This window comes from Gymnodraco acuticeps, unplaced genomic scaffold (genome assembly GCF_902827175.1).
Source record: "Gymnodraco acuticeps unplaced genomic scaffold, fGymAcu1.1, whole genome shotgun sequence".
NCBI classification, from domain to species: Eukaryota; Metazoa; Chordata; class Actinopteri; order Perciformes; family Bathydraconidae; genus Gymnodraco; species Gymnodraco acuticeps.
This window is the reverse complement of record NW_022990590.1, coordinates 1,776,019-1,798,699: the sequence shown is the minus strand read 5'-3', so window position 1 is coordinate 1,798,699 and position 22,681 is coordinate 1,776,019. Positions and strand designations below refer to the sequence as shown.

Genomic DNA, 22,681 nt, shown 5'->3' with positions numbered 1-22,681 from the left:
TGTTTACAACGACCTTTGACTTTAATTTAAGGTTAGGGAGCTGTCTGTTCAGCACCATCAGGCTCTTCATATGACCTTCTTTTGGAAGAAAACATAAACTTCTGATTATCGAGGAATAGATGCATTCAATGCAATTAGCTCGATTATCATACAACAGACGCCAAAGCTGCCTCTTTGGGTGAATCCTGCAGATCTGAAGCATTTGGTGGCAGCACTTCAGAAGCAGGAGGACATAACGAAGAGAAGACTGAGACTTTCCGTCAGTGACGCCGAGCTGCTCAACAACAAGCCTCTCAATCCACCCTCACCATCCTGAATCTGTGTCCGTGCGAACTGCATTATTTCCTGCAAACTGCAAGAGAAACTCCTCCAGGCACCGCGAACATGAACTGGAAGGTATTTATGTTTAGCCTCACGCGACTGTGCATTCTCTCGCATTGCCTCAAAATGACGCGATTTAAAGGAATGCATGCATGTTAGCCCCGGTGATTCAACAGCGCAGTGTGAATCTGTTTATACTCTCGCTATATGTGCACTGCATGAGCTGTTAAACGGTATTGATCACAGGGGAGGTGCGCATGCAGAACAGTGGGTTGCATTTTTGGACAGTGCATCATCAGGGCTCGGATGATTGTTTGTGTTTCTCCGGCAACATGAAAGGGTGTCACCCTGTGAACACCAGACGTGTCGTGTATTTCTCTACAGCAGGCAGGGATTGATTATTGGGTGATGATTGCTGCCTCGTCATGTGAAGCAACACATGCTCCAGCAGTTAGCCGTTTTAAAATCCAATGTGCATATATCCTGCAAACATAGAGATCTGTTTAATGGATCCTTCTGTAGAGGATCTTAGAAAACCTGGTGCTATTTATGGATGAAATGCAGGGGGGTGCTAAGGATTGCTGTGTCAGACTCTCTCTATTTGTCACCCTCCACCTGTGAGGGTAGCATTTCCTTCTGTTTACACAAAGTGAGCAGAAGAGTCTGAGATGAAAAGGAATTTCATCCAAACGATTCCAAAACGGCAGCAGCATCAAAGCAAAGGCTGACAGTTAATCCTGTTCTCTTTGGTAACTACAGGCTATGAAATTCTGAATAAAATGTGATATCATTTGTATGCTGGTTCTTTAATCTGCACCCTGTCACCTATCTTCCTTCACGCCACCTCTGCTTTCTCTTTCTGTCCACATGTCTACAGCTGGGTGGCAAGGCGTTGAAGTGACAGTCAGAGACGCTGTTCACACCTAGCATTTGCGTCCACTCTCAGCAGGCACTGAGACGAGACAGAGATGCTGATGTCTGGGACGCTCCCTCGCCTCCTCCTGGCGGGCACCTGTCTCTGTGTCTACGGGACCCCCGTCCACCTCCAGAGCTACACCAGCAACTGTGACGGAAAGTGTAGCAGCTCGGCAACATTCGTTGTATCAACGCACGCCACAGATAAAGAGCCCACACAACATGTGACTGGCCTGGTTTTAAATATAGAAGGAGGCGCTGGCCCACATGCACGACCTGAGCGGAGAGCTTCGGTGACGCAGACTGAAAACGGGGACAGCCTCGATGGAAGATCTGGGCCGAGAGAGGCTGGAGGAGAGGCACGGAGCCAAAGGAGCAGGGTAAAGAAGGACGGGAGCTCGTCTGAGATGGGGGACGGGAGCAGACAGTCGGCTTCAGGGCTGTCTGCTGATCCACACGGTGGGAAGGTGCCTGTGTCCGATCCCACAGGTGGGACGCAGCAGGTGGACTCAGCAGTGAGGTCAGCAAGGTCGACTCCAGATGGATTTTCATCCTCCTTCACAACGTCATCACAGCTGGGCATCACATCCAGGCAGGTCAGAGACCAAAATGAGGAGGACTGGTCCAAAGTACCCGGTGATTCTCTGGAGGACTCGGAAACAAGCTTGCCATCCTCTACAGAACCTCCAAACTCTGGATTATGGATCCAGAAACTGACCTCCCGCAGTCCCATCCCTCCCTCTGTCTTTGCCTCCCCTCAAACCTACACACATTTGTCAATTTGGGGTCATAATGGAGCTACAATGTCCTCCCTTCCAGACCCCTTGTTACCTGAACTGGGACCAAACCTGATGCCCAGAGAGGATGGACCTGAGAGCCTGTGGACTGAGGCGGCAAGGCCCGGGGATGGTAAGTGTGAAATATTAGAAAAGCATCATTAATGTTGATGTGAAATTGACTTTTTTGGAGGGTAAAGCTTGCTGTTCTATTATTCAAATTGGGTGCACAAGGACACAAACTCCTAAGTTTAAGGGAATGCTCTGCAGTCAATGTCTGACTTTCTTCCACAGTGAGTTTTATTTCCTGGCTTTGCTGCAGTTTGCGAGGTTTCAGGAGGATTCATTCAAGCGGAAATTAAAACGACACGTCTCGTGGCAAAGATTGCCTTTGACGATTGGCGAAGAAAGGCGCCCGGCTTTTCCACGCTCCACTTTGAACCCCAGCTGGGACCCGTGGCAAACTAATTACTTTCTATTCCTGACTCGAGCCTGGAAACAAAAAACAGAACACACACACAACTGCCATGAAAGGGCTGGTGGCAGGGTGTGTTATACAAGTCTTTGGAGGATTCACCACTCTCTCTCTCTCTATCTGTTTACCCCCTCAAACCTCCGCTCTTTCTCCCCCCCCCCCCCTTCACACTCCCCCATCCAAGCTATTGTAGAGAAACAGTCAGGTTATTATTCATGGAGGGAGAATAGGGAAATGGATTAAAGGAGTCTGTCTGAGCCAATATGTGTTCCTTCCGTCCATTCTGGGATCGGCTGTTTGATGAAGCTTCCTCCCAACAGAGAGGAAGCTGACACAAAAAAAACTCAATTCCCAAAACAGCGTTATGTAAAAGGATTGCGGTCTTTATTAGCATTTTTCAGCCTACTTTAGAAACACTTTAGACTAAAGGAAATGTCTGAGAGATATGCGGTAGCAGTTTCTCCTGTGACAGCTCCCTCTCTGTGGTCGTCTCTTATCTAGAGAGAACGGTTATATTCTCCTTTCATTGTGTCTTAGCTGCACTGTTAACTCAAATGCAAGTGCTTTTTAATGAGAAAACCACATGACCAGGAGCTTCATCCTGTCATTAATACTTCAGTGCTGTTATGTGTGCTGAATACACTTTAGAAAATATATGTATTTATTTGAGCTGTCAGCTTTGTAAAGAAACTCATTCAGGTGGCCTACTTTTCTCACTGAATTGAGCATAATCACAAAAACATAGACTTTCAGACTACTGTGTTTGACTGACTTTTGCCAGAAGGTCCAAACAAATATGCTCTTTCTATTTAGATGTAGATATTGGTATCACTCAATACAATAAAGGCACTGCCCCAAGAAAAAGGGGATCTTATGATACAGTGTTCACTGCCTTAGTTTCCATAGCTTTTATAGATCTTAACAAGGATTACATCTCCTCATTAAAGAGAACCGTGTTACCTCTAGTGACTGTATGAGGGGCAAAGGAACACACAATGGAGTTTATTCCGAACAACACCAAGATCACAAATAATAAATAAACCATGATCCTCAGGAAAACCTCAATTTCTATCTATCTTTGCAAGGCAAGTCAAGTTTATTTATGTAGCACCTTTTAACACAAGGCAATTCAAAGTGCTTTACAGAAATGAAAGACAATAAGAAAATGGCATTTAAAAACAGTCATTAAAAAGCAAAGATAATAAAATAAACATTAAAAGAAAAAATACATGAATAAAAGTTACAGTGCAGTTTAAGATGTGAATAGTTCAATTAAAAGCAGCGGCAAAAAGAAAAGTCTTCAGCCTGGATTTAAAAGTAATCAGAGTTGGAAACCTGCAGCGGAAACCTGCAGCGGACCTGCAGGTTTCTGGGAGTTTGTTCCAGATATTTGGAGCATAATAACTGAACGCTGCTTTACCATGTTTAGTTCTGACTCTGGGGACAGAAAGCTGACCAGTCCCTGAAGACCTGAGAGATCTGGATGGTTCATAATTTGGCAGTAGGTCAGAAATGTATTTTGGGCCTAAACCATTCAGTGCTTTATAAACCAGCAGCAGTATTTTGAAATCTATTCTTTGACACACAGGAAGCCAGTGTAAAAACTTCAGAACAGGAGTGATGTGATCCACTTTCTTAGTGTTAGTGAGGACTCGAACAGCAGCGTTCTGAATTAGCTGCAGCTTTCTAATAGATTTTTTAGTGAGACCTGTGAAGACACCATTACAGTAGTCCAGTCTACTGAAGATAAAAGCATGGACAAGTTTTTCCAAATCCTGCTGTGACATTAGTCTTTTAATCCTAGAAATGTTCTTCAGGTGACACAATTCCATCAGATTAATGATAAAAACATAGAGGACATTATTCAACTTCTGAAATCCTCCTCCTGCTGCCTTGATATTATTCCAACAGGATTTTTCAAAGATGTTTTTCGTTGCATGGCCTCAGATCTACTTCATATAGTAAACAAATCTCTTCACTCAGGTATTTTCCCACAGGCCCTGAAAACTGCAGTCATTAAACCGCTCTTAAAAAAGAATAATTTAGATGCTTCAGTAATGAACAATTACAGGCCCATATCAAACCTGCCATTTCTAGGTAAAATCATTGAAAAAGTTGTTTTTCAACAGTTGAGTAACTTCTTGCATTTAAATAACTGTTTTGATGTGTTCCAGTCAGGCTTTCGTCTAAACCACAGCACTGAGACTGCTCTTGTAAAGGTCTTCAATGACATCCACTTAAACACAGACAGTGGCAGAACTTCAGTGTTAGTATTATTAGATCTCCGTGCTGCGTTTGACACTGTGGACAAACATATTACTCGAACGACTAGAAAACCGGGTGGGACTTTCGGAAACAGTTCTAAATTGGTTTGAATCCTACTTAAAGGACAGAAAAAACGTTGTTTCTATAGGTAAATACACATCTGAGTTGACAACTATGACATGTGGGGTACCTCAAGGCTCCATCTTGGGGCCTCTTCTCTTTAACATCTACATGCTACCACTGGCTCAGATAATGAAAAACAACAAAATAAGTTACCATAGCTATGCAGATGAAACACAAATATACGTAACAATTTCACCAGGAGACTATTCTCCAGTTAAAACACTGCGTAAGTGCATTGAACAAATCAATGACTGGATGTGTCAGAACTTTCTCCAATTAAACAAAAATGATTTAGTAATTGTTTTAATGTGACTGTTGAAACTCAGGTCAGAGTCCATGACTACACCTAGATTTCTGGCTTTATCTGTTGTTTTGAACATTGCAGACTGAAGCTCAGCGCTAACTTGTATACGTTCTGCCTTGGCTCCAAAAACCATTACCTCAGTTTTGTCTTTGTTTAATTGGAGAAAGTTCTGACACATCCAGTCATGCACCTTGCACCTGAACATATCCTGACCCTCATTCTGTCTTTCTTGTGTTTACAGTGGACACTGTGGTCCCGCCCTCTGAGGACGAGGCCACTGAGGGCACCATGTCTTCAGAGGCTCTCCCTCTCATCTTCGAGCCTTTCGAAGATGTGACAGCGGAGGGGGGGGCAGCAGAGGCCGTGGCAGCGGTCACCGCGGTGCCCGGCAGCGCTCAGCCTCCTGCTGCCATGGCGACAGGAGGAATGCATCAGGTGGATCTGGACCAGCTGGTCACCGTGGAGACAGACAGCGACGGTCCCTCACACGCCCTGCCACTGCTGATGCCAGACTGGACGTCATCGTGGCAGGCGTCCGGCGGGGAGCTGCTGGAGCCAATCGGATCATTGGGACCGTCTGTCTCAGAGCGGAGGGACGGAGCCGAGGATCAAACTGAGAGAGGTGATGTGGCAGCATGGATGAATGAATGTCAACACGAGGAGCTTTTTTTCCTAAAAGTCACATGTACTTCACATTAGTGTCAACCATTTTTCAAAGAACAGTATGGGTCATTGTGTAAATGTGATGGAGCAACTAATTCCAGGAACTGTTTTTTCAAATATCTTGCTGAATTTTAGTTTTTTTATTTCATTTTTTATTCAACCTTTATTTACTAATACTAATCATTATAACTCATTCTTATGTGCCTTTTATCCTGCAGGGGTTGTTGCATTTTAACATAGAATTATGGGGCAACAGTACACTTTGCTTGTGCATCAACATTATTTTGAAAAAGAAAAGTAATAGTAAATATATTTTGGTGTTGAAGTTATTCAAATATGTTTTCCCCCTCTAGGCAACCTCTGGCCTGAATTCATGTGATCTTGAAGAGACTTGATTTTGCTTGAGAATGTATTTCTCTGACAGTTAATTTCGTTAAATCACTGAAACAGAAGAAATACTGCACATGCAATATAAGGCATCTGGTACTACAGATTATTAGATATTAAAATAGCTGTAACAAAGTGTATGCCTGTGCTTGTGTGTGTGTGTGTGTGTGTGTGTGTGTGTGTGTGTGTGTGTGTGTGTGTGTGTGTGTGTGTGTGTTTGGGCCACGTGCTTCCCGGCGTGTAGGTGATGTGAGGACGGAAAACCTTGAGGAGAACTTGCCCACCACCGACCCCTCCTTCTCATCCCTCCAGCATGCTATGACAACGGTATCCATGGCAACCAATCATCCGGAGCACAAATCCAGATCAGGGTTAGAGGAGATGGAGTCTGAGGGTAAAACAAGTTTTATTGCCAACTGCAAAAAAACAATTTAATTAAAGGGCTCATGTCATGGCCTTTTCTACTGATCATAATTCCATTGTTGAGGTATACTAAAATATATTTATACCGTGCAATTTTCCAAACTCACATTGGTTTCTCATACAGCATCTCTGTAAAGTATGTTCTCCTGCCCCCCCCCTCCCTGTGAGCCCAGTGTGCTCTGATTGGTCGGGACGTTGAGAGGCTCGTTGCTGCGAGGAACGGACAGGCTTCCGGGTCGGCGATACAGCGAGAACAAGCGAAACTCATCCTGAGCACACACAAACACTCACAGCCGAAGTAAAAACAATAAGTGTGGCTTGATATTGAGTAAGAAAAAGGTTTATAACGCTGTGAGCATGGGTCTGCGGAGAGCATTTATCCGCGATCCCAACTTAGCAGCCCGAAAAACGTTTACCCATTTAAACAGTCGTGGTAGATACCTTGTTTTGTTAAACATCATAAATACACAAACAACAATGAATACTTACAGGTTGTGTACCCGAATCTCCCGCTGGTCCAAAAAAAGTAGGAATAGCATCGTTCTTCAGTGCCCTACGCTGTACATATCTGGCATGAATCGCTGAAAGGTTTGTGAAGCTTTGTGAAGCTTTGTTTCGTGAAATGCTGGCAGAGGGTGTGACCTCTGGGTATTCACATGTCACAGTACCCAGGAAGTAAACAATGGAAAATGAGAAATCTCCAGCGAGGCGTTTTGGGGCAGCATAGACTGTGTTAGAGTTTTACTCGCTACAGGGTATACTTTGAGGATTTTTGACTCTGCCGACCGTTTACATGCATAAAAACCTTCATAACACACAAGGGGACGGGTAATAACCGGAAAAGCATGACACGGGCCCTTTAAAAATAAATAGGTTTTTCAATGTCATCCTTTTTCGTGGCCACTGAGTAACTCTTTTTTGTTATCTCACACAGAGGAGACAGATGAAGAGGATGAGGATGAGAACTCTGAGGAATCGATCGAGGATGACAGCAAGGAGGACCTAACAGAGACACCTAAAACCTTCTCAACGAGGCTTCCGTACAGCCTCATTCCTCCACCTCCTCTCTGGGTCCAACGCAACCAGGGGCTGAGTAAGAGAACATGGTTTCTAAATAATCTTTACATAAGCTATGGAAATAACACAACATATTCAATGGTTATACCTTCACTTGCAGTCATCATACATGCATCACAATCATTTGAAATACACTTATGAAAAGTGCTATATCTGTCTCTTTTCTCATAGTGCGGAGCTGGTTAGAGTTGATCAGAGAAAAGGTAAGACTGCCCCCTGCTGCCGCTAAAAAGTCTTGGTCGTCCATCAAAACATTTCTGTTTTATTCGCTCCATTATATGTGCTGTTATGGATAAATCTGGTAATATTCTCTACCTTTACAGTTTTATATGTTAGGGATCTTTTTGATTTGAGTTTATAGAGAAGGATTGCCAGGATTTGTTTACAATTCCGTTTAGCAATGTTGTCTTTATGCTCTGCAGGCGGGTTATGTGTCCGGGATGTTGGCCCCTGTGGGCATAGGCATCACTGGGGCCCTGTTAATCGTCTGCGCCCTCTACAGCATCAGGATGATTCACAGCTTCAAACACCAGAGGAGGAAGGTCAGGCAGCAAGAGGTCAGTTCCACCAACAACCTAAGTTCATTGAACTTACTAAAGCCATTAGTGGAAATGACTGACAGTGAAACAACCAAAGTAGCTTAACCTTGGAAAACAAAATGCAATGTGCCCTGTCACCTGTGTTTCCTGGAAAACAGAAACGTTGCTACAGCAACAAAACAATAATACTTGTGCTTATTGAAGTGGAACAAATATTACATGTACTCCCCTAAATGACTTCTTATTCATCTATATTTCTGTTACAGCTGTTTTTTGGGGGGGTCTTTTATAGATAGATTTACAGTGTTGGTAAAAGAGTAGCGTAATGTGTTCCAAGCAAGTGTTTGGTGTGACAAAGTGATGGTGATTGGGCTCAGAGCATACAGGCAGCGTGTGAGACGTGTCCTTGTGGTTTACTTGAGTAAAAGCTCACTTCAACACCGACCACTTGCAAACTCTATAGGGAAGAAATGTTGTCTATGCAACTTTTAATTTTCATTTCAACTCCCCAGCAACCTCGAGAGCCGGGGACCAGCCGTCAGGACCAGGCCATGCTGCTGGCTGACAGCTCTGAAGATGAGTTCTGATGAGACCCTGCTGGGCTCTTTTTTGTCGGTGACCAATAGCTGATGTTCCTGTAATGGAGGCTCAGCAAACAACCCCATCACTATGACTACAGCATCTCCCATCACCCTGGGCTGTTTGGCTATGTCTCATCTGATCCACAGAATGTGACTGAGTAGAGGACACAATTTGCACAGGCTGCACAGAGTTCCGCTTTGTATCCCACCACTTCTAAAAGAACCAATGTGAGCACTTTTCTGAATGTTGTCAGGTGATGTTGATTCTAATGGCTTGACAAGGCTGGCGTGATGTACTTCAACATAAAAGATTATATTGATGCTTCTAAAAAAATGCATCAGCAGGGTAATGGCAGGATTAAAGTGTTGCTGATAAATTGTTGGAGTTGAGAGGCAAAGTGTGGACCAGCAGGATGTCTGTCAAGCAGTAAAAAAGGGCTGCAGAAGAGATACATCACATCAACAATGTAGGCCTACATATATTTACTGTATATGTAACTGACTTGGGGTCAGTTGTTTGAGTGTAAATACATTTTAATTTCTTCCTAAATGTGGATATTTATATTATTCAACAGTTTGTTTAATATGCTTATTTGTTTTTTTTGCCAATAGTTAGATGACAAGAATGATAGCACTCTCAAATCTGACAGTTAGCTGGAGCTAGCAGCCGGTTAGCCTAGCATGAAGAATGGAGGGAAACAGCTAGCTTTGCCCCTGTTCAACAAACTAAACCTTTTAAAACTCATTTTGGTTTGTTTAACACTTATTAGAAAATAAGTGTTGAATTGATAAGTTGCTGTTTGATAGTGGAAACGTGTCAAACATTTATTCGGCTTAGAGCAGTGACTGCCTGGAGTAGTTACCTTACAACTGCTAGCTGCTGCTAACCGGTATCCAGATTTTATAACATTTCAATAGAACCAGGCTTGCTGTTTCCAGCTTTCATGCTAAATTCACCAATTCCTGGCTGAAACATAGCTTCATATTTAACACATTGGTAACTAAATTATCATCAAACTATATACAAAAAAAATGAATAAGCATGTTTCCCAAAATGTTTAAGTATTGCCTTAAACCAAATTTTCCACACTTTTCAGATACCTTTACATATAATTAATTGCTTCATTTAAATGTACATTTTCTGGATTTGTTTTAAATCTATTGATCAAAAGCATTTGTTCACACACACACACAAACACTTTGTTACAGCTAATTTGAACATCTAATAATCTGTAGTACAAGATACCATTGTCCCTCAAAAATGTGAGGCATACAAAAAATAATGTACCTCCCCCCATCAATATGAATTCATCGTTTTGCAATTTACAAAAAGTGTTTTTAAGTGCATGATTATTAAGTCTGTTCATACACAGCCCTGTTGCAGTGACTTTAATTCTAATGAATGAAGGGTTTATGTTGGCTGGAAAAGCACAAACATTGAAGTTAATTAAGAGAGAATTTTTCAGTACTTTTGTGTGCTTCAGAGAAGGGCAGACCAAGACATTTTGGCAAACATGTCTGCCCCATGAATTTTAGATTTCTATAATCAACTATATAAGCAAATACAGTTCTTGAGTTTGGAATAAAATAGGAAATTGTTAATAAAAAAAATTCAAAACACTCATCCGAGCCATGTTTTTCACGACATTAATACATAGTGCTGTCTTTTGTTCAAAGGGAAAATATTTTCAGTCATTTCAGTCCTCTGATATGCTTAATGTACAACTGCCTGTTAATATGCAATAATACTGTTTTAGGGTAGGTAAGTGTGATGTAAAATAGTAGACACTTCTTTCTCTGTGTAAATAATTCAACATCAAATAAACAATTCTTTAAGATGTCTTATTTCAACTCTCTTATGATGTAACTTAAGTGTAAACTATGCTTTAAATGGAAACCACTTCAGACAGCAGACATGACCCAGTTTACAGCATTAAAAAAATCAAATAATTTATTTCTGTGTTCTTTTTCCACATTAAATAAAAGCTATCGGACATTTCCAGATCAAAATCAAGAGAGGGGACAGGGAAGAGGAACTGGGGGAACAGAAATCTGACATGCAAAAAAACCTTTTGTTCTCCCCTTTGCACTCCGTAGATGGCGTTGGAGGCGTAGCTGGCCGCCCCGAAAAGACTGCAGGAAGCCCCTGTGGTTGCTTGGTTGGTTGCAGGAACACAGCTTTTTGTGGTGCAGCATGACAGCCAAGACACATTTTCTTTATCAGACCCGCAAACTGGTTACTGGGAAATGTATAATTGTAACACTAGAAATGTAGGATAGGCAGATGTCGCCCCAGGTAAGCACAGATAATTGGGCGTGTGATTGTTAGAGTAAGCTACCTGAAAAGCACAGCGGACGTCCAGGAGGAGTAAAGAAAACTGCCTCTGACATCTGTGAACACTGAACCGGCATTGTAAAATCAAAAACTTTTTTTCCAAATGCATTTTCATTAAAACACAGCAGGCCTGATATTGATGACGAAGCCCTTCAGTCTGTGATGAGCTAAACTGAGCGCTTTGGCCCTTTGTGACAGGCTGTAATGCCCATATGGAACTGCCAGAGTTTCACAGGAGTAAAGTAAATTAAAAAAAAAGATAACACTTTTCCTTCGACATCTAAAACATCTCCTCGTACTGACAGCTGGTTTTAAGAACAGACAGGTTCCTTTTGTACCTATCATGTCCCTTCATCTATCAGTAGTCACTGTATAAAAGAAGAGAAAGGGCCAGGGAAGTGAGAGAACACGAGGGGAGACAAATGTCCAACACAGGGACACGTTATACCTCCAAAATAAACCAGGAGTTTACACAGGGTGATCATTTAAATTTAAAGAGTGTCAGATGAGCAGTAAAGATAATAGTTTGTGTTCACGGTGTAGAGTGTTTTTTTGTATGCCCACTGTCAATTGCTCATAGTCCTCGTTAAGCCTCTGGATGGGCACAGAAATTAAAAATAAAAATCACAATCTGATAAATCAACCCAAACCGCCCCCATCCCAACAGATGATTCACCCAAAAAACAAAACATGCTCTCAATATATCCGAGGAATAAAACAACACTCGTATACAAATCTGAAAAACAAACAAAAATAGGTCATCTGGTCTGTTGTTCCAAATGCACAGACACAAACGTACATACACAGGCTGTTATGGGGGTGGCGACTCTGTAAACATATACTTCAGTCTGATGGAAAATAATCCCGAAATATGAACACGGTCCTGTAGTGTCATTCATGGAGACTAGCTATCAAATAATTTATACATTCGACTACCACAAATGTTTGCTGGAGACTTTGAGAGCAGATTTGACTGATTGCGCCCCAAGGCAGCGTCCTGCATTGAATATTGTAGGCAGCATAAAAGCATGCAGATGTCCGATTGCATAATTTGAAGTTTTCTTACTTTAAAAACCTGTAACGCGGGTTGTTTTCCAAAATATCTAAGCTAATTTAGGGTTTATCCTCCCTTCAACCAAACAGTCTCCAGTCTTTCCACCACATTGAGCACTTACTCGTATCCTTGAAAGTAAAAAAAGTCTGCCTTTTTTTTTTACTTTCCTGTTGTCCTTGAAACAAAACACAGCAGCAAAGGCTCTGATTTAGAAAGTAGAGAAATAAAAGTCTAACAGAACCACGCCATTATCAAAATAACAGGACACACACAAGACACATTCGTACTACGTACACATACACACTGCAGCAATTTCCAAAGAAGTGCATCTGACCTTTGTTCATATTTACTTTTAAGAAAAGAAAAAACACAAAAGCAGATGAAGCCAACTGTCTTAATTAGTCTGGATTGGAGCGTACTGGTGACACTAAGTCTCAGGTCGGGGATCTTAAATGTTAGCGAGGTTGGTTGTGCATCGAGTTAGAGCACCTGGTGCATTGAGGACTCAGCCGCTGATGAGCAGCGTGAGGTTAAACAGGTGTACGCTAGACAATCTAAACTAATTTAAAGCAAACATAGAATCAAATATAATCTGCTAAGAATACTTGTCTATTTTCGTTTTCTTTGTATCGAGAGATAAACACACACAGCATACTCATGCATTCCAGCATATGTAACACTTCGCCTCCGGTCTGGTGCCGAGTGCAGACGCAGAAGTGTCGAGGCTGAGTGTGTGATGCCTGTTAGCAGGCTGAGCTGAGGCTGAGAGTGCTGATGGATTGAGTGGCACTTGCAATAAGGAGGAACAGACGGATATAATCTTTAAAAAGGAGTCAACTGAGACGGGTCTATTTCAAAGACGCCTTTTGGGGGATTTTGCAGCAGCTGGCAGTGCATTTAGGGGAAACAAGTTCTGTTGTAATAGGAAGAAAAAATCTAAATTCCTCACCCATACAGTCAGGTTTGATGAGAGATTAAGTGAAAGGTATAGAAGCAAAAACGGTAGCAAATTCACCAGTTGGGAAAAGTTTGAGGTGCTAATGGAGTGATTTGTTTCAATCAACTGCTCTGCAGCAACATACTTACACCAAACACAGGAAGGGGGTTCGGTGGGTTTAGCTCAAACTGGGTAAATCAACACACACTCTTCACACTTTTTCCGCCGCACGCACTTTAAAATAAATGCATGCATATCTTTACAGGCTTCAGTCTAGGGGGCTGAGGCAGGTGATGGGAACAAAAAACAAGAACGCACAGTTCTAACCGAAGCATGCGCTCACAGTCACACAACACGGTCACTTGCTCACTGTGAAACCAAACACACATGAAAACAAGCCAAACACTCCAAAAGAAAAAAACACGAGGCAGTACAAACACACAGTCATACTATAGCTTTTACCCCGTCCAACTCACAAGGTTAAAAAAGAAACACAAAAAGAAACTCAAACAAATATTTTCTTTTCCCAGTCTGTTTTTCACCACCCCGCTTCCTGGTGTCACTTGTTGTTTACTTTGAAGTCTGTGTTTGTCCCGTGTTCAGTAGGAGGATCTGCTGTGGTGCCGTGTCCTATTGAGGGTTCGGACGAATGTCCTCACTTCAGCTGCCTCGCAACCCGGTTCATAGCATCCAAGCTTGAAGGTCAAAAGGTCACCCTCGCTCACCGCCCATCCTCTGGCCCATTAGGTGGGATGTCAATCGGGTTCGCCCTCGACAACGGTTGTTCGGAGGTCAAGGACAAAAAGAGGGTGTTTCTGCGTGTCTATGCATACCTATGTGCAAAATGTTGTACACAGGTGTGTGTGTGTGTGTGTGTGTGTGTGTGTGTGTGTGTGTGTGTGTGAAGTGTGTGAAGTGTGTATAAGAGTGAAATGACCAGGGCAGAGCTGAGGCTGTTGAGCCGATAGCATACGAGGTGTCCCGTCCTCCCCTGTCCCGTTCTCTTTCCTCTAGCGGAGCCACAGTTTGAGCCGCAGCGCGTCCACTCCGTTTAGGTAGTATCTGAACAGCCGCTTGTCTCTGACAAAACCCAAGTTCTCGTATAGCTTCAGGGCTGATTTGTTGGTGATTTCAGTCTCCAAAACAACCTGGGGACACACAGAGGGCCAAAGAGACACATTATTGTAACCGGGTAACAAATATATGTCAGATAGTCATAATTAAACCTGCAACCAACAATCATTTTTTGTAATTGATGAATCTGCTGATTAATTTCTATATGTGGTGATTACTCGTCTGTTCTAAAAAATGTCCATCTCAGTTTATCAAAGTCTAAGGCGAGGTCTTTAAATGTCTTATTTATGTTGTCAGTCAAAAACCCAAACTATTAATGTTAAAGCTAATGTGGGCAAGAAATGTTTTTGTCAAATATGTCTAAATATTCTGTAAACCTAAGCGCAATCACTATATGAAATGTGTTAAAGGGGTCCTATTATACTCACATCAGGTTCTAAATTGTATGTAATGTTTAAAAAAGGTATTTATTTTTCTCATGTTGCCTGTGCTGCAGCACATTTAGCTTTTGCAGACTTTTAACATTCACAAAAACCTTTATAACACACTACAGGAAAGGGAAAAAAGCCCCAAAAAGCACAATAGGGCCTCTTTAAGTTGAAATAATAAGTCAAAGTTGAAGTCATTAGAGTATTTTCTTTCCTTCCAAACATATAGTAGTTTCGATTTACAAAGTGATCTCCACCTACAGTAACATTTTGTCAAAGATATGTTATAATAACATTGTAATGCATTTGCAAGAGGGGATCGGTAAGCCATCTTTTTCTGTACGTGTGTTGTAAAGGTTTGCTGTCAACATCATAGCATTTACAAGCAAAGCAGTTTGGAAATTAAACTCAAATTGTATTTGGTAGTGTAATATATTTGCCTATGAGCACTTAAGAGCAAAAACAAAGCCTCAAACCAATGGAGGGAGGTTAAACCTGCCAGGCTCCATGGGTCAGTCTTTAAAATGCATGGTATGTAGGTGGCAGTAGTGTGAATTGATGCACTTTGGTCAGTGATAAGGAAACCTGTAAAACCATTGGTTCCTGTATGTCTTGTTGGGATCTATACAGATAAAAACCTGCTGATACACAAGCACCAAAGCTGAGGAAATTGCAGCTTGTAACCCAGGCAAAGCGGTTGCAGTTGCTTGATTGATGAAAAAATACTTTTCTAGAAAAGTGTGTACTTGTGTTTACACTGACACAAAAATCATCACTGTGGTGAATCATCATCAGTGCTTTGGTCTCAGCTGGTCTCAGATCAGGGTAAGTTTAATACAGAGTCTCATTTCCATTTCAAACACATGCCATTTCTGGAGACTTCACTTGTTTTGTATGCGTCTGTAAGAGGCAGTGAGTCAGTATTTAGAGAGAAGCAGAGCAAAATGGAAGTTACCGAAGGGATCAGAGTAGCTAAAAGTCAATCCAAGGTTACCGACTTAAAGGAGTGAAGGACGGGGAAAGAAAAACTAGTCCTTGAAAAACGAGAAGCCAACTCTTCTTTCGGTTTATGCTTGCATAGAGGCTTTGGCGGCAAACAAAAACAAAAAAAGGTCCACATGGTTGTTCAATGTATTAATTGCATTTTCTGTAAATCTGGTTTGGTAAATGCCAGACTGTCCTCTAGCACAGAGCTTCCCAAACTGGGTGTCGCCAAAGCTTACAGGGGGATGTGAGAAATTCTTGATTACTTAAAATAACAGGAAATCTGATCTGATGCAATTTTCACAGGAGGAATTGTACTTAAAATCCAAATGACTCATTTAACACAAACTACCTAAAGCTTTTGGATTAACTGTACAGTTGAATATAATATACATTTCCATAAAGTCTGTCACCCAAAGCATTAGCCATGGGACTTTACTCAGTGACAGAAAAGGGGTCCCTTTAGATGAAAAGGTTGAGAACCAATGCTCTAGTCATGTAACACTGAGTGAAAACACTGACACACAGAATTTGAACCTGTGCCAATGTGAGACATCAAGCCTGTGCATGTTAGACCAAAGTCTGTTTCAAGCTATTTTCTGGATGTTGTATATGGTTTTAAAAAAAATAAAGACATGTCATTGTTTTAAAACCATTCTCAGACTTCCTCCACTGAGAATGGTTTAATATATCTTACCTCGTCACAGTCACCCTCCACCATGGCATAGATGGCCTTCTTCACCAGATTAGTACCTTAAACAAAGGAGTCAAAGTCAGTTAGGACACGCAACGTTTCAAGAAAACACAAACGTTTTTATCTGGCTTGACATCTGGTAGTAAGAGGGTCAAAAGGTAAAAATGTCCCTAAAGGTTAAAGTATAGTGTACCTCAACTACCTATCTAAATAGTAGGGATGGGTACTATTAAAGACCGTGGTAACGTTAAGCTCCGACGTTATCGGTCTTTTTATCGGTACTGGAGACATTTAAAAAATATATGTCGTATGTATTATTGCTAAATAAGCATTATATTGCAGTTTTAGTGTCGCCAACTCCGTTTCTAATACGCAAAAAGACAGCAAAATGCGTCCATGATTATTTTTAGTATTTTCGATCTTTCCAATCCAGTCGAGAGAGATCTCTCTCTCCTGTCTGCGAGGGCACACGCGAGGGCACGCACGCACACACACACACACACACACACACACACACACACACACACACACACACACACACACACACACACACACACACACACACACAACACACACACACACACACACACACACACACACACACACACACACACACACACACACACACCACACACACACACACACACACACACACACACACACACACACACACACACACACACACACACACACACACACACACACACACACACACACACACACACACACACACACACACACACACACACAACACACACACACACACACACACACACACACACACACACACACACACACACACACACAGAGACAGACATACAGAGAGAGGAGATGGCCGAGAGAACGCGCTCCGAGGTGTGGTTAAACTGTCTATAGCCGTGTCGATGTGGACAATACTCGTTACCAAAAGTGCAATAAGCGTTTAGCATGTAAGGGCGGTAACACGAGCAATTTGTCTAAAGATTTATCAAAAGTGCTCCACATCCAGACGGAGGAATGCACCGGGTTCGACTGTCTTTCTAGCAGCTCTGTAGCCCCGTCCACGAGTAACGTTTCCACGTCAGGTATTATGTAGGCTAGCAGCAACACACGGAGTTAACCACATTATACAAACATGGGTTAATGATTAGAGGTAACTGAGTTATTTATTTTGTTAAAGTTTCAGATATTCTGTCAGATTATTTAATACGATTTGTTAAAGCATTGTTGTTTCTTTTGATGTGAAATATTATTTATTTAATTTAAATAAAAAGCAATGTTGGTTTTGTTCACAATTTGTTTAGTTAGTTTATCTTGTTTTTTTCTCCAAAAGAACCGATAAAAGACCAGACCGATAAGCGGTATCGATAAAAGTAGTAGTACCGTTAAAACCTTAACGATACCCATCCCTACTATAGTGCATTTGCATCAGAGGATTTGGTTGTCAAAGAATGCACAAAAGAGGCTATGGTACAGCTTGTTCTCGGCTCCGCAATGTGAAAGTAAAGACTTTTATTTTATTATGTTTGTGCCACACAGAGTCCAAATCTTACCGATGCTTTTCCTTCTGTGTTTGGAGTCCACGGCTAGCATGGCGATGTAGCCACGACGGAACATCTTCTTGTGCATGTCAAGCTTACATACGATGGCTCCGACACACTCCTGCTCCACCATGGCCTGTGACAGACACACACAAAAGTCACATCCATAGTTGATGAAAGCCAAGCAATAATTCCTGTCCTCTTGCCAGTTCTGCTGGTTCCCTGATCTGACCTTTGACCTGTTTTTCAAGGCTCTTGTGTTACATGTTTTGTTCCGGACAAACTGGAACTGAGAAGTTTACGACCTTGACGCTCAGAGGATAAACAAAGAATGGACAGTGTTTGGCACCAACAAAAACCTGACTGGACATGGTAGGCGGGAGAGAAAACACCTACGTAAAGCATATTTCCCTCTACTTTAACTGAAAGGCAAGGATTTTAAACTTTTGCTTGCTCCTAAACTCACGAAGACCCTTACCCTAGTGAAGATATAAGGGATATTGTCATGTCAGTTCAAATAACCTTGAATTGACAGCTATAAATTCCAACTAACATCCATAAATCTAACAAGGATCAAGGCTTTGTGACATTAAAGTAGGTGTTGTAGCTCCGAACAGATACAATACAACTTCCAAACCAACATGCTGTCAGTGACATGTCTACTTATGTAAGTTTAAGCTTAGTGTCTATCAGCACTGTGTTTGGCTGCATTTGAGTCACACTGACAGGTGATGGAAAGCTATAAGTATGCAGTCACGCCCAGTCCAAATAATGCTATTCACCTTTAGGTAGCCAAAGTACAAAGGATAAAAGGGTAGCTAACGCATTATTATGACAAACATTAAAGGATGAAGATCAGCATTTCTTAATGTTTCAGTGTCTTTACTCACCAGAAAGCAGAGCTGCGGCCAGTTGTGAATGAAGTACCTGTAGGTGTAAATTGAATAAGGCTCAGACAAGTCCTTTGTGATCAGTCTCATGATCCACGGCATCTGCAGCTCGGACTCGTAGCGGACATAGCAGATGCCGTGGCTGTCCTCCTCCGCTCGGCCGGGGGAGCCGCTCAGGGCGAGCCGGGCGAGCTCCACGGTCGGCGGCTGCAGCTCCTGCGGGGCGGCGTGGCTGTGCTCGGGCCCGGCGTCCGGCGGCTTGTCGCTCGGCGGTCTCGGTGGCTCCGTGAGGTCAAGCTCCTCTTTCCCTTCGTCCCCGGGGTGGCTGTGGGCCGTCTCAGTTCTTATCAAACCCGGCATCCCGTTCATGCTATTGTTAACTAGGGGCGAGTGACTGCCGTTTTTGGAGATGGGGCTGTGGCCTTCATGTTGGCAATGCTCACTATTGTTTCTCGCGGTTGAAGCCTCCTCGTTGCTGCCGCTGCTGCTGCTGCTGTCACAGTTGTCCACGGACGGTCTCGGGTTGTCAGGCCGGTTTCCTGTGTGCTGGTGGCTGTCCGCGTCCTCTGAGGAGCCGGACAAGCCGTTTAGCTGCTGCTCTCGAGCTTGCATTTTGAGGTGAAGTGCCGACGGGCTAGCTCGCGCTAGCATGTTATTTTGCTTCTTATTAACCGACCTAATGACTTCGCTTAGCGGTTCTGACGTATTCCCTGTACCGGTGGGTAAACAGTCGTCTCTGTGGCAGGCCGCCTCTCCGTTTCCCCCCGCCGGCTCCGCGCTCCCAGCCCCGGGGAAAGGAGGACTCTCGGCCGGGGTTTCGGGGAGAGCGCTACTAGGCCCAGGCGGCACTGTGGCCATCCCACCGCATTAAGGTGGAGATTCTCGCTTGGAAAACGTTGAACACAAGCTTATCCACAAGGCAAGGGGATAAACAATCAATATACGAGTTAGATCACCGAATATCGCATAAATCCAAGGATATTTGAGGCGATAACGTAACCACTGGCGACGTTTGTCGCTGCTTTCGCCTCGATTTCCCTGCTGCCGGAAAGTGCTGTCGCAGCAAACGCCATTGCAATAGCAGACAGAGACGTTTTACGACAGTGGTGTAACGCATGACAGATGCAGGATTAGCTACTGTGTAACACAATTAAATACATTTAAACTTCCCCTCTTCTGTCGTATTAGTTTTGTTGATGTCATTTGCATTTTCGTTCTATTGCATTGACAGAACATATACAATAGTAAATCATTGGAGCAGGGTCACGATTAGGATACAGAACCTGTTTTTGTATTTGATATAATGCCCTAATATCTATTCCCCATGAAATTAAGACATATCATCTTATTTGAAACCCAGAGAAAAATGGAAAATTCACAATTGATTGTGTAGTTTTCCTTCATAGAAGGCTTTTACTCAGCTAAATTATTTAATTATTTACAATTGGATTATAATTATTTTATGTTCCGTTGAAAGATATGTCAATGCATATACTACTGTGCTGTGCTTGACCAAATTATAGGGAAATTGCTTCAACAATTAAACTGTCTAAAATGTGATTTAGGAAATTGGTTCAAAGTCCTGAAAATTCAAGAGTTGGTGAATCATCTACTTTGTGCCAGCAGAGGACGCCAACTTCACGATTTACGTTAATGTATCATTTTCTCCCACTTGTATCAACGCTGCAGTTTCTCCCCCAGGTGTCGCTATTGGATTATTTCCTTTCAGATTTCTATGTTGTTAAACAGTAGCCTAGTCTCCACACTGTAAAGTACATGTTTGTTATAAGATATATGCGTTTATTTCGAGTATGTATGTCTTATTTCTAAAACTCCACTACTGTCTGGAAGTAAATCATTTAAAATTCGAAACCTACTAGGCTTATCTGACTGTACCTAGAGGTATCTGCAGGTTTAGTTTTAACCCCCAATACACACAGAAACAAATCGAAACCTTTTGAGGGCATTCATTCATTCATCAGTTGAGTTTATACATTTCAGTGGCCCTTTCTGGCCAAGTAATTGTACATAAGTGAATACCTTTAGACATGGAGAGATGGAGAAATAGTACTAGTAATATGAAATATTAAGTAAAATAAGATATACAATTCAAATAAAAACACTTATAATATTATTAAAGAAAAGAGAGAAAATACATTTAAAGAGATACAAATGTACAAAAAAAAGAAAAGAAAAAAAAACCATTCGGGTGTATGTCTGTCCAGCAATAGTAAGCCTTGTGTGTCCTTCTTCCTCCCTATAGAAGACAAAAATGGGTTGATGTAAGGGGAACACGTTGTATTTTTTTAAATTACAGCTGTATTTTCGGCAACAAAAACCTTTATTAAAAATCACAGGGAGGAAAGTTTACCTGCAGGGTTGTGTAGGCCATCCTAGGTGGGAGTGTTGCTCTGTCATATCCTGAAGTGTGTCCATGTACTTATAGGTGAATTTAGAAAAAAGTAATTGTTAAGTCAAATAATACTGCATTATTTCCTATTCATGCGAGATAAAACAATATGTCTAATGGACCATAGTGGGTATTACATTCTAAACATAGATAGATAGATGTAAAAAGTGACGTCTTGATTAACCTGTGATACACCATATGGTAAGAGAGATGCTGAAAGACAACTTCCCCTCTATCTGTCCAACATTCCACTGTCATGAAAACACGTGTGTGTGTGATGGTAAAGATAAATAGACAGTCTTATTGTGTTTATCGATATATGTTACATGCAGGGAAACAGACAGAGAGATATAGACGGGGAGAGAGAGACGGCCCTTTTGAAAGCTAAGCCTTGGGGCTGAGAACTCTCTGAAGAGCTGGAATCAGACATGCACAATCAGTTCCCCTCTTCAAATCTCCTTTACAGGCCTATCTACTTGAACAGGCTTCTCTTAATTACTTTCTTTATCACTTAGCGAGCTGTGCCTGGGACTAGGAGCAGCAGCGGCGTCGTCTCCTTGCCAGAGACACTTGGCTGGTTTGAACCCATATTTATATATCTTCTTTCTCACAATCCTGTCCCGTACCTTCCTTTTCTTTCTCCCCTCCTCCTCCTCTTCCCGCTTTCTTCATCTCTTGTCTCTCTGAGGCTCTCTGCATCCTGCCTCGTACCCTTTTCCAAATATCTCCAGGGCATCAGTTGCGTCATGGTGACTGGTGCGCTTGTGATTACAGAAGTTGGCAACTGTACCCATCAATGAGGAACCCAAAATATCTTGAAAAACGACAGCGTGTAAAGAAGTATAAGGTCAGTTCTGGGATCAAACAACCCAGGTTGACAAGGACACCCAAACAACCTCCTTTAAATCTCTCTCCCCTTCTTCATGTGCGACTGAACAGGTCTCCGGGGCTGCAGGCCAAGCTTTGGATCTCCTTTTTTCTATTTTATTCTCCCCTTACTCCTGCCTGTCACAATGTCTCCCTCCGCTCACTTCCCTGTGTCCTCCTCCTCCTTTTTTTCTGTCTGGCGTCTGGTCCACTAGAGCTGTATTTAATTAGTTTCTGTAGGGTTAATTAGGGGCTAAAGTTAGGGGGTCGGATCAGAACAAAAGCAGGTCATGCTGGACGGATGCAGGTGCTTTGCCAGATTCCAGCGTTCAGATTAAGACGCCTGCAAATAGTCTCGAGAGAGTGAGGAATTCAAAGATTCAAATTCAGTTTTAATGTCATGTGCACATTGTTATTGGCAAGGAACATCTCGAGTCCCAAGCTCCTCCAAGAAAATAATGCAATTGGTGACCGGTGAATGGCAGCAAAAGGAGGTTTTCCATATGGTTGCAACAACATATTTTCTTTGCATTTTCCACCCTATTTCCACACACTTTTCAGATGACTTTCATGTCTTCCCCGTCTTATATTACACTGGCACACATCACACAAAGCTGATCTAATGTATGTTGGGTGCAA

General features: G+C 42.3%; 2 protein-coding genes across 2 annotated transcripts; one reads left to right on the top strand and one right to left on the bottom strand.

Annotated features, from left to right (window-relative positions):
- Window positions 1–115: 115 nt before the first annotated feature.
- LOC117554208 lies at window positions 116–10,801 on the top strand. Its single transcript, XM_034228514.1, has 8 exons — window positions 116–396; window positions 1,199–2,145; window positions 5,421–5,801; window positions 6,474–6,623; window positions 7,587–7,745; window positions 7,901–7,932; window positions 8,152–8,286; window positions 8,781–10,801. Exons 2-8 carry the CDS (start codon window positions 1,290–1,292, stop codon window positions 8,853–8,855), a joined length of 1,788 nt encoding a protein of 595 aa, XP_034084405.1. The 5' UTR covers window positions 116–396; window positions 1,199–1,289; the 3' UTR covers window positions 8,856–10,801.
- Window positions 10,774–19,839, bottom strand: naa30 (N-alpha-acetyltransferase 30, NatC catalytic subunit). The gene is made up of 4 exons (XM_034228515.1): window positions 18,766–19,839; window positions 17,888–18,011; window positions 16,359–16,414; window positions 10,774–14,323 (listed from the first exon to the last, which is right to left on the bottom strand). The coding sequence occupies exons 1-4, from the start codon at window positions 19,621–19,623 to the stop codon at window positions 14,186–14,188; spliced, it is 1,176 nt and encodes a 391-aa protein (XP_034084406.1). The 5' UTR covers window positions 19,624–19,839; the 3' UTR covers window positions 10,774–14,185.
- Window positions 19,840–22,681: the final 2,842 nt, after the last annotated feature.

Bases quoted from the DNA above. Each gene is read 5' to 3' on its own strand.
- LOC117554208 (XM_034228514.1), top strand. From the start codon at position 1,290: ATGCTGATGTCTGGGACGCTCCCTCGCCTCCTCCTGGCGGGCACCTGT. The intron at 7,746-7,900 runs GTAAGAGAACAT...CTTTTCTCATAG, and splicing joins CCAACGCAACCAGGGGCTGA to TGCGGAGCTGGTTAGAGTTG. The intron at 7,933-8,151 runs GTAAGACTGCCC...TATGCTCTGCAG, and splicing joins TAGAGTTGATCAGAGAAAAG to GCGGGTTATGTGTCCGGGAT.
- naa30 (XM_034228515.1), bottom strand. From the start codon at position 19,623: ATGGCCACAGTGCCGCCTGGGCCTAGTAGCGCTCTCCCCGAAACCCCG. The intron at 16,415-17,887 runs GTAAGATTTGGA...CCTTTGTTTAAG, and splicing joins ACACAGAAGGAAAAGCATCG to GTACTAATCTGGTGAAGAAG. The intron at 14,324-16,358 runs GTAAGATATATT...GTGTGTCCCCAG, and splicing joins TGGAGGGTGACTGTGACGAG to GTTGTTTTGGAGACTGAAAT.